The sequence below is a fragment of the Fragaria vesca genome, linkage group LG7, assembly GCF_000184155.1.
Source record: "Fragaria vesca subsp. vesca linkage group LG7, FraVesHawaii_1.0, whole genome shotgun sequence".
NCBI classification, from domain to species: domain Eukaryota; kingdom Viridiplantae; phylum Streptophyta; class Magnoliopsida; order Rosales; family Rosaceae; genus Fragaria; species Fragaria vesca.
Window position 1 is genome coordinate 2,981,201 of NC_020497.1, and position 10,678 is coordinate 2,991,878.

Here is a 10,678-nt window from a genome sequence, read left to right on the forward strand (position 1 = left end):
CTATCCCATCCTTCGCACTCAACCAACCTTAACCTCCCAACCCCCTTAACTCCGCCACCTGTTCCCCCAAGGCTAGTTTCGTCCACCCACCACCTCACTGCCACCATTGACTAGTCAAACCCCAACACGTCCCTTGCACACTATACCCGGAATCCCTATAGAATAATACCTCCGTCTTTCCCGAAATAACCTTTTCCTGAATATAAAATTACAAAAACGGCAACAAAAGGAGCAAAAGACAAAAACCAAAAGTGCCGGAGACAATATTCCCCTGCACTCGTCCACACCAAACTCACTAACTTCGCCATCATCTCGACCTTAAATCAGACGATAAATTCTTCTGATTAGATCTCACTTGTTGTCTCGGCAGTGCAAGTGAATAGATCGCACTTGTTATTTTGTTCTAATATTACTATATTAGAGAACAAAAAAGAATAGCATATATACGCGCGGCCTTTTCGTTCGTATTTATAGCTAATACGGATAGGAAATCTTTATTCTACTTCTTTTCATTGCAAGTGAATATGAAGATTTATTAGATCTCCATCGTTATTGTTCTAATATTAAAAAACTAAAAGATAACAAGTATACACGCGGTTCTTCTACACACGTATTTGGGTAGTACTGAATTGAAAATCTTTTCAATAACTAAAACGTTATCGAAATGTAAGACATCGGTGCATTGAACATGCGCGTGCAAGAATGCTAGTACTAACTGTAAATCTTTTCATAACTAAAATGTTATCCTAATGTCAGCGGTCGCTGCACTGAATACTCTCTTGATTTCGGATGGAGTGAAATCCGACGGTGAGGACTTCGTCAAAGATTAAAGGTGCGTAGCAGGGGATTGTGGCTGCTGTCACACTTGAGGCTTTGTAAGGTAGCAGAGAGGAGCTGAGTTTTCCATTACTCTAATTCTGTCTGTGAGTCTCAGTCTCTCTCCTCTCTCTAATTCTGTTTGGGTTTTCTCTCTTTTTTCCTGACTCAAATTCTCTTGGTTTATCGTTTTCTCGCCGTAGATCTCAAATTGTGTTCCTCTCAATTTCCCTCTCATTTCTTTTGTCTTCTACTCGCCGGTGAGAGACTGTGGTGGGGGATTCGATCCTGGCCGTCAGATGAGCGGACTTTAAATTGACCCGGGGGCGCGTGATCCGATATCCCGGCGATGGGGCAGTGCTACGGCAAGACTATTCCGACCGGCGATAATGACCAGTCCGGGACCACCATCACCACCGTCGCGACGACGGTCACCACAATCACGACCTCCTTCCACCAGCCCTCGCCGGCGTCGCAGCAGGGGGAGCGGAACGGCGGCGCCGGGAGCGTGAAGAGCACGCCGGCGAGGTCGTCGATCCCGCAGCCGAGCCCCTGGCCGAGTCCCTATCCGCACGGCGTGTCCGCCAGCCCGCTCCCCGGGGGAGTGTCGCCGTCGCCGGCGAGGTCGTCGACGCCGGGGAGGTTTTTTAAGAGGAGGTTCGCGCCGCCGTCGCCGGCGAAGCATATCAAGGCGTCGCTGGCGAAGCGGTTCGGGCAGAAACCTAAAGAGAGTCCGATTCCGGAGGAGCAGGGAGTGGAGCCGGAACAGTCGCTGGATAAGAGCTTTGGGTATAGCAAGAATTTCGGAGCTAAGTATGAGCTTGGGAAAGAGGTCGGGCGAGGGCATTTCGGTCATACTTGCTCCGGTAGAGGCAAGAAAGGCGAGCTCAAGGACAAGCCTCTGGCCGTTAAGATCATCTCCAAAGCCAAGGTATCATTTATTTTTCTGATTACCTTTTGATTCCGGAATGTAATTCTGTTTTGGTAGAAAATGTGGTAGAGTGAACATTTAAGGTAGTAATTTATATAGAATATATGCAATTACTGTCGTATCGGAGCTATAGTGGGAAATGTGAAGGGTTTTAAGAGTGTTTATGGCCTCCAGGGTTCAACTTCTGCTGGTATCCAGTGTGATTTGATAAGAAACAGAAAAGATGGACAATGCCTGTGGATATGCAGCGTAACAAACAGTTTCGCACTGTTATTTCTAGTCATTGCTTTCATTCGTAGTAAAAAAAGAGAATGCATAGATGGAAACTGTCCTAATATAACGAAATTTTGTAGACTAGATACTCAATAGTAATATTTTATTAAAGAAAAGGTTTTGGTTTAGTTGGCGGTTACCCAGAATGATGACAGATATGAAGCAGAAGTGCTTAGAATCTTATGTTACCATTCAACTGCGGCCACGTTTCTATATGTCTGTCAGTATTTGCCATACGCGTCCGTTTTTTGTGATCGCATTAACGCATAGTGATCACCAGTGTGTTATGATTGCGTTATCATTGGGGTATACGTGGCAATTTTGGAGTTGATTGTAACCATCTAAGTTCTGATCTCCATTCATTTATTCATTTCTCTCGTGTTACACGAGTAAAGCATTGTTAAAGTTTCTGAAGTCACTAGCCAAAAGCTTTCCAAAGGTATGGTATCGAATGTCCTAGGTCACAAGTGAAACGTCCTACATCATCATTCTTGCGTGTTGTATTTACTATATGTGTCTGCAGCTCCTAGTTGATTTAATGCTTAGTAATTAACGTCCTGTACTGATTGTGTTATCTCCGGTGTTCGCATGGTTGATACATGGCAGTTGTGTAGAAGATTGTGATTATTGGAGTTCCCATATTTCTTTTGTTTCTCTTTTAATACAAGAGTTGTCATGGTTGATATTCTTAAATCCCTAGTCAAAGCTGTTAAAAAAGGTAGCTTTGATTGTTTTTTGTCCTAAGTCCCGAGTTTAGTCTGTAATACAACTTTAAATTGTTGATACCTTTCAAATTGAGTTATTGAGTTTACTCAAAATTGGTAACATACAACTGGGGTTTTATTAGGATACAAATACAATCTATTGTCAGAACTGTTTATTTATAGCCGGAAATGAATATGGTTTATAACCTGATTCTGAGTGCATCTGGGCAACTGTGATAACACCGGTGCTCAGGTGATTCGAATAGTTCTTGACTTCTCATGCTTCCTCATGTTCCCTTTTTTCTTAATCATTTTTTCCGCTTTGGGATTATCTTTCATCATAGTAGTATCTGCTTCGTTAAACACTGATTTATCCCTTTACATCGTATATAGTATATGTATCTTAACCAAATTCTTTTGGCAGATGACAACGGCCATATCAATTGAAGATGTTCGTCGAGAGGTGAAGATATTGAAAGCTCTATCTGGGCATAAGCATCTTGTAAAATTTTATGATGCATGTGAAGACGCCAATAATGTTTACATTATCATGGAGTATGTATATCTTATTTTCTATTCATCCTTTTTATTTGGAGGAATAAGCTTTATTGTTATGGGCCTTTCAAAATTTCCACTCATATTTCCTTTTAAATGTCATTAATTTGTGTAATTAGTCAATGAAAAATTGTTCTTACATACATCTTTACTGTTTGAGGTGTCATGTGCCGTACGATTCTTGCTGTTTTGATCTTATGCCTGTGGATTTGTGTTTTCTTTTCAGACTATGTGAAGGTGGAGAACTTCTTGACAGAATTTTATCCAGGTACTCTCTTTGGCAGTTTTCAAGTATTATTCATTAAATTAGAAGAATGTCTTGTATGTTGAAGAAGTCACTATAAATGCAGAGGTGGAAAGTATGCAGAGGAAGATGCAAAATTCATAGTTGTGCAAATTCTAAGTGTTGTTGCATTTTGTCATTTTCAAGGCGTCGTGCACCGTGACTTAAAGCCAGAGGTTTCGATATTCAACCTTAATATGTCTTAATTATGACTTAGTATCACTTCTTTTTATCCCTCCAATGCATTGGTAATTATATTCTCTCTTTCTTGCTCAACAGAATTTCCTTTTCGCTACTAGAGATGAAGAAGCTGATATGAAGCTTATTGATTTTGGTCTTTCCGACTTTATTAGACCAGGTACCTATTGAACTCCTTTTAGGTACCTATCGACTTTTTTATCCCCAAATTTTATGGTTCTACTGAATGGAACATAGTACCATGTATACTTGGCACTTTGGGTCCACATTTATAATTGTAATGATGTCTTCCAGAGATAAAATTCTCCTTTGGATGTGCACCCGCCTCAAATAAACTGTCAGATGTTTTTTTTGTCTTCTCTTTTGTCTGTTTTTTGGATGTATAAGAAATTTGTCCGTGTTTGATTGAACATCCAAGACTAATCACCTTTAAATTAATTATCTAGTAAATCTGCTGGTGATGTATGTAATTCTATAAAGCAGATAATCTAATGATTCGAATATAATTACCCTTTGATTCTTCTTGAGTAAATAAGCATTTGATCTGATTACAAGTTTGTAAGATAAACCAAGTTGTTTTTTTTTACTATAATGAGCATAATTGTGGTCCCACATGTAGAGTTTTTCAGATGACGTTTTTTTATGTTGAAGTTACAAGCCTGCGCTTTAGATTGAACTTTCTCATTACTTTCTAGATATGTGAGAACTAACTTATGGACATGCATATATTTGCAGACGAAAGACTTAATGATATTGTTGGAAGTGCATATTATGTTGCACCTGAAGTCCTCCATAGATCTTATAGCCTTGAGGGAGATATATGGAGCATTGGTGTTATCACCTATATCCTGCTTTGCGGAAGCCGGCCTTTCTGGGCACGAACAGAATCTGGAATTTTCCGTGCAGTGCTAAGAGCTGATCCTAGTTTTGATGATCCACCCTGGCCTTCTATGTCGCATGAGGCCAAGGACTTTGTAAAACGGCTTTTGAACAAGGACTACAGAAAGAGAATGACTGCTGTCCAGGCCTTATGTAAGCAAATTTCTTTTATTCCTGCTGTCTATAGCACCTGGATGATAACTTTGCCTTCATCTACCCCTCCCACGTTCTAAGTAAATCTATATTAGGGAATAGGTGGGGGTATTTACATTCTGGAGCTATTTGGTGGCTGTGCATGTTTGAACTGAATGTCCATAGAACTGTGTCATATGCTGCAGTGATTGTATTTAAGAAAGATTTGGTGATAGCAGCATCTCATAATCCAGTCCAATTTATTCATGTTAGTGTTGATGTCAATATTCCCAGAGAAACTATAATGTCGAATCCCATTTACTAAAACAAAAGAAGATTTTGATTATGTAATTGGCCTTTTCTGTTTGTTATTCTTAGCTCATAATCACAATTACTGTTGCAGCTCACCCATGGTTGCGAGATGATAGTCAGCCTCTCCCTTTAGATATATTGATCTATAAATTAGTCAAATCATATCTGCATGCTACACCTTTCAAACGTGCAGCACTTAAGGTACTGTTGTCCTCATCTTTGAATTGACATCTATACATCAATTAAGGATTGAGAATTCCTTTTTTTTTGGTGGACATCAAACTTACAGTTCTGTGTTTTCATGTCATAAATGCAGTCTCTTTCAAAAGCTTTGACGGAGGATGAGCTGATATATCTTAGAGCCCAATTCATGCTTTTGGGACCAGATAAAGACCAACGGATCTCTCTTATCAATTTCAAAGCAGTTAGTGACCGCTCCTAGTTCTTTTAATTTGGGATTCCAGTGTAGATGCTTTACTAAAGACGAATATCTATTGTTTCCTTATCTTCTTTTCATTTGGTACTTTTACATTACACAAGTCATTTATGAAGGAAATTAAATTTTGCAGGCTCTTCAGAGAAATTCAACTGAAGCTATGATGGAGTCCAAAGTTGTTGATATTCTAAATGCAGTAAGGCTTATTTCAATACTAATGTAGATATTGTGTTAGTTCTTAAATATTTCCACCCTTTGCTATTTGGTTAAACTATGATTGTTCCTATTTGTTCTCCTCTTCAAATATACTATAATCAGCTTTTGATGAAAACCCTATTTGATTGCAGATGGAACCACTTGCGTATAGGAAAATGGACTTTGAAGAATTTTGTGCTGCTGCAATCAGCACGCATCAATTGGAGGCCCTTGAAGGATGGGAGCAGATAGCATCTACTGCTTTTGAGCACTTTGAACGCGAGGGCAACCGAGTCATATCGATTGAAGAACTGGCCAGAGTATGTACAATTATGGCTTCTTCTTTTTTTTCTTTCATTTACATTCAAGTCCTGCATTTTTTCATGACTTCATTTCAATCATGATACTTGTCACTGCAGGAATTAAATCTGGGCACTTCTGCCTATTCAATCCTCAGAGATTGGATCAGAAACACAGATGGGAAGCTTAGTCTCATGGGATATACAAAATTTTTGCATGGTGTGACGATCCGTAGCTCCAACACCAGGCACCATTAGTTTTATTTCTTTTTTTTTTTCTATTTAATTTTAGCGTTTGACATATAGGTTTCTTTTAAGATTCATGGGTTTAAATCTTTCAGATGATTTGTGGGAATTTGAATTTTTTCTTTGGGGGTTGGGTAAAGAAAAAATGTGTATAAATGAACAGGTTAGTCGAGCCAGTTGGGAATTTTGGAGCCAGTCTTAATTTGAAGTACTTCTCCTAGCTCATTCCCTGTTCTTGCAGATGATAAAAATTGGGTTGAGCTTAAGACCAATTATGAATTATCAATTAAAGAAAAAAAAAACCCAAATGAAGGGAGTTTAGATCTGCAGCTTGCCTTTGATGACCAAGTCCACACTGTGAAATGTGAATATGACCTTGCAGTCTTATTTGTGTGGAAATGGTGAAGCAACAGAAAGAACCACATGATTATTTGCCTGTGTTTTATGCTCACTTCATTTTTTGTTAGTTGACCTCAGTATTTCAATGGCCTACTTGAAGTTGAAAGAAGGCTTCTTGCTTAGCTCTTCCGGAATTGGCATATTGTACTGCACAAGCAAGAGATTGAAGAAGATTAAGAAACTTGGTAGTTAGGGGAGCTGGGGTACTTTACCCAATCATAGCTTCCCACAGATCACTACCCAAATTAGTGACTGCCCTGGGTGGCTGGGAATGCACATAATGAGGTCAACTGCCCAATAGTAGGTAGATGTATCCATGTTCATTGATTAGATTATCAAGATTCTAAGGCAAAACCACCCGTTGCCTCTCCCATTACTTTGTCAATTGACCCTTGTAAAAGACTAAAAGCAAGCCTACTAACTAGCAGTAAGATCTCTCCCCAACCACCCCACTAGTGAGATGTATATCAAAATAGAATTACCTATGAAGAGACCTTGATATGAACTCATACTGAAAATGTGGGAGTTGAAGAAATTGGAGTTGAAAGCTTCTAATTATTCTCTTCCGTTAATGAATCTAGCGTTGAGAGAAATGGAAGCTAATTTGAGAAATAGACTGGGCATGGATATGTTGGTCTTCCTAAAGGTTTTGCATGATAAATGGTTAGTTTTTTTTTTTTACACCCTCTTTTTGGATTGTTTGTGGTATCTCAAAGATTTCTTAAGCCCAAGAACTAATCTTCTGGGGCCCATCAGCCAACAAGACATTACAGCCTCTCTCTTGGTCACATTTATAATTCAGCAGTAACATTGAGCAACACCAGCGTGCGAACCCATGACGTGGGGATTCCATATAATGAAGTTCCCGTGGTGGGACATAATGCATCCACTGCACTACTTACCATGATAGGAACTCCATATCATATCATGATAAATGAAGTTCATATCATATTATGTATCGTTTTTTTTTATGTCAATGCTAACTGATAACATTACAGATACATTCAGTTTTAATATTTGGTAGTTGTTTGATGAAATTGTCATATTATAGATTCATTGACCAATTGATGTTTAGAGGTGTATTTAACATATGGGTTGTGGTTATGAATTTGATGAGGGATTTATGCCCTTGTATCAACCTCCAATTGGATGGTGTCAACAATCAACATATTGATTTGAACAAGGACCTAATCTAATAGAAGAAACCAATAAATACTTCAACTAGGTTATCTTGAATTGTCATATATTCGGGTCATGTTCTTTACATTTGAAAATGGGATTGAAAATGCTATAGTTTATAGTAGTTCCTCCGCATGCTTGCATATCTTTGTAGTTGTATAACATTTTTACACTATTGCAGGCTTCAAATTTAGAATGAAGCGGTGACCCCATCTGTCTCCTTACAAACAAAAGCATGAGTCTGGCAATAACTAACCCTAACTAGTTATGGATGCAAATAAACAAAGAAAACCAGCAAGACAGATACACAGCTCGACAGTATTATACCAGACGTGAGACAATGACAAACTAGCATAAATGAAAAACCAGATTTTTATTTCCTTTTCTTTTCTTTTCTTTTCGACTAGATCATATTGAAGAGTAGGGAGCGCATATAAGTACTTAATCCTTATGTAATCTGTAAATTGATTCGATCATTTGGATCCAACAAAACCTGAAAGAGATTTCTAAACCAATCCCACTCCCAGTGGTCCTCGCAAACCTCCAAAACTAATCGTTTATGAAACATATGAACCTTGAGTCTAATATGAAATAGCTTTGAAATTATCTAATACCAGCTCAGTTGTCAATGTCGTCCCAAAGTTTAAACTGCAAAACCTGATTATAATGAAGCAAATAAGACGAGCAGGTTGAGGTTTCAATCTCTTCTCTTTTCAACCATCTTGAACTTTTTAATCACCAAACTTCTAATTTGCAAAACAAATAAAGCAGGAGCTCCTAAGTTGGAATCCTTATCCTCTCGGCTAACGTTTGCAACACAGAGAAAGTTCCAAGAGATAAGCTAATTCCCATGTAAAATGGACTCTACCAATTTATTTGGTTGACTTTCATTGACAGTTTCACAACACAACATGAAACCTCTACCTTATTTGGTGTCATGAAGGCTGAATGGTGTTGCATGCTGATCGTTTTAAACGCCAGCGAAGACTGAAACAGATTCTTAATTGATCATAAATTGGCTTCTGAGAAAAGTCGAAACTGGTTTGGGGTCCTTGGATTGTACCACACAGGGTCTACCATTTATGCAGCTCGATCCCAACTGAAACCTCTAACCATTCCAAACGTGGATGTCATGCATCCACCGGACTCTTCCTCTCTAGTGTGTTTCCTGTAGTTAGTCTTCCTCTATCACCTACCCCAATTCCTTTAATGCGATCCAAATAGCAACAAAAACCAATTAAACAAGAAGGAAATTCTGCAAAAAGAAACTGGCAAATCACAATTCCAAAGCGAAGGGTTTGTGATTCAGTGATATCAGTCTGTGAATAAGCACACAGCACAGTTTAGCTAGAATGGTCCACCCTCTATATGGTCCTGAGAATTCTCTCAGTCATTTCATCATTTACACATGTAATATTCTGAGAATTTGAACTTTGAAACCTCATCTAATATTTGCCGATCAATTAGTACTAATTTGTTGAGAGATATTTCGATTGAGATAGCAGTTTTTATGGCTTAAAGCAACCGCTTAATTTGGCCCTACAATGGTGCGGCCTTGTCTGTTCTCTCCCTTTCAATTATTGTACCATTGGTACCCTTCTTATCACAGAATTTACTCCAAAGAATATTGTAGAATAAAGAGGAAGAGGAAAGCAAGAAAGGAAAAGAATGGAAAAAAGAAGAGCTCTCAAGTGAGTAAACTCTCTTTTTCATTATGGTTCCTAAGAAAATACAAAATGACTACAATTGGCAAGCCACATTCAAACTTTTCATCATCATCATCCATCATCACTACCTCACCTTTGCCATCATCTTCCAACTAACAACCAAGACACAAAAACTAATCAAGAAGAAACAAAGACTCCAAATTTACACAATTGGAACTGGGTCTCAAGCCTAATCTAGCACAAGATAGATAGAATCTCGATGATCATCAAACCCTAAAGCACCCTACGTGGTGGTGATGGTGGTGGCCGTGGACGGACCTCTCCCTGTCAATCATGCCCTGAACGTACCGGAACTCCTCCACATGGCAAGGGATGGTGATGGTGCCCTTCTGATCGAACCCGTACTCCTTCTCTGCTTCCTTCAAGAGCTGAATGAAGAGCGGGTGGTTGAAGTAAAGCACAGGCACCACGAACCTCTGCTGCTCTTCTCCCACGCCCACCTTGATGGCCAGACACCCCTTCGGAACGTCTCGGCCATTCACCTGCTTGTTCTTGTGGTTGCTGTGATGATGATGATGAAGGTGAGGGAGGTGCAGATGGAAATTCGTACCCATATCTGAAAAGAAAAACAACCCAGAAAAGAGAAAGGAGGAAGATCACACAGAGACAAACCCTAGAGCAAGCCCTAGCTAGAGCCTAGATGGAGAATCTTAGAGGAAGACGCAGGAGAAGGGCCATGGATCTGAGGCAGCGATGGCTTGCTTGAATAGGGTTAGGGAAGAGTAAGTGAGAGACCGCGGTACGTTGGTCATGTTGGATAGGACTTCTTCAAGTGCAGAAACGTATTCCAACCAGAAAGAGTGTTGGGATATATAGAGGAAAGAGGTAGTGCGTTAAAGACTCGACTCTCGTTTTAAAGTGGGCCGGTCGGGCCGGGCTTTTCTGTGGTGTGTGTATCATTAGGGTTTCGTAATTTTGACTCAATTAGTCTCTTGCACCATTTTAATCATCATCATCATGAAGATTCTCATCTTTTAGGAACAATACAAGAGATAAGCAAGTGTGGGATGTGGTTGGTAAGGTATGTGACATTGTTTCTAGCCCTTCATACAAAGTAGATTAGTTTGGTCGACTCGGAGTGATTTAATTTGGATGATGAGGGTACCAAAATTTG

General features: G+C 39.4%; 2 protein-coding genes across 2 annotated transcripts; one reads left to right on the plus strand and one right to left on the minus strand.

Annotated features, from left to right (window-relative positions):
- The first annotated feature begins 1,165 nt into the window (after positions 1-1,165).
- LOC101310558 (CDPK-related kinase 3-like) lies at positions 1,166-6,465 on the plus strand. The gene is made up of 11 exons (XM_004308236.1): positions 1,166-1,747; positions 3,149-3,279; positions 3,506-3,547; positions 3,630-3,738; positions 3,842-3,920; positions 4,496-4,792; positions 5,175-5,284; positions 5,400-5,507; positions 5,653-5,715; positions 5,867-6,034; positions 6,134-6,465. The coding sequence occupies exons 1-11, from the start codon at positions 1,166-1,168 to the stop codon at positions 6,269-6,271; spliced, it is 1,827 nt and encodes a 608-aa protein (XP_004308284.1). The 3' UTR covers positions 6,272-6,465.
- A 3,042-nt stretch (positions 6,466-9,507) lies between these two features.
- On the minus strand, positions 9,508-10,348 carry LOC101300848 (auxin-induced protein X15-like). The gene has a single exon (XM_004306581.1). It carries the CDS (start codon positions 10,116-10,118, stop codon positions 9,771-9,773), a length of 348 nt encoding a protein of 115 aa, XP_004306629.1. The 5' UTR covers positions 10,119-10,348; the 3' UTR covers positions 9,508-9,770.
- Positions 10,349-10,678: the final 330 nt, after the last annotated feature.

Bases quoted from the DNA above. Each gene is read 5' to 3' on its own strand.
- LOC101310558 (XM_004308236.1), top strand. From the start codon at position 1,166: ATGGGGCAGTGCTACGGCAAGACTATTCCGACCGGCGATAATGACCAG. The intron at 3,280-3,505 runs GTATGTATATCT...TTTTCTTTTCAG, and splicing joins AATGTTTACATTATCATGGA to ACTATGTGAAGGTGGAGAAC. The intron at 3,739-3,841 runs GTTTCGATATTC...CTTGCTCAACAG, and splicing joins ACCGTGACTTAAAGCCAGAG to AATTTCCTTTTCGCTACTAG.
- LOC101300848 (XM_004306581.1), bottom strand. From the start codon at position 10,118: ATGGGTACGAATTTCCATCTGCACCTCCCTCACCTTCATCATCATCAT.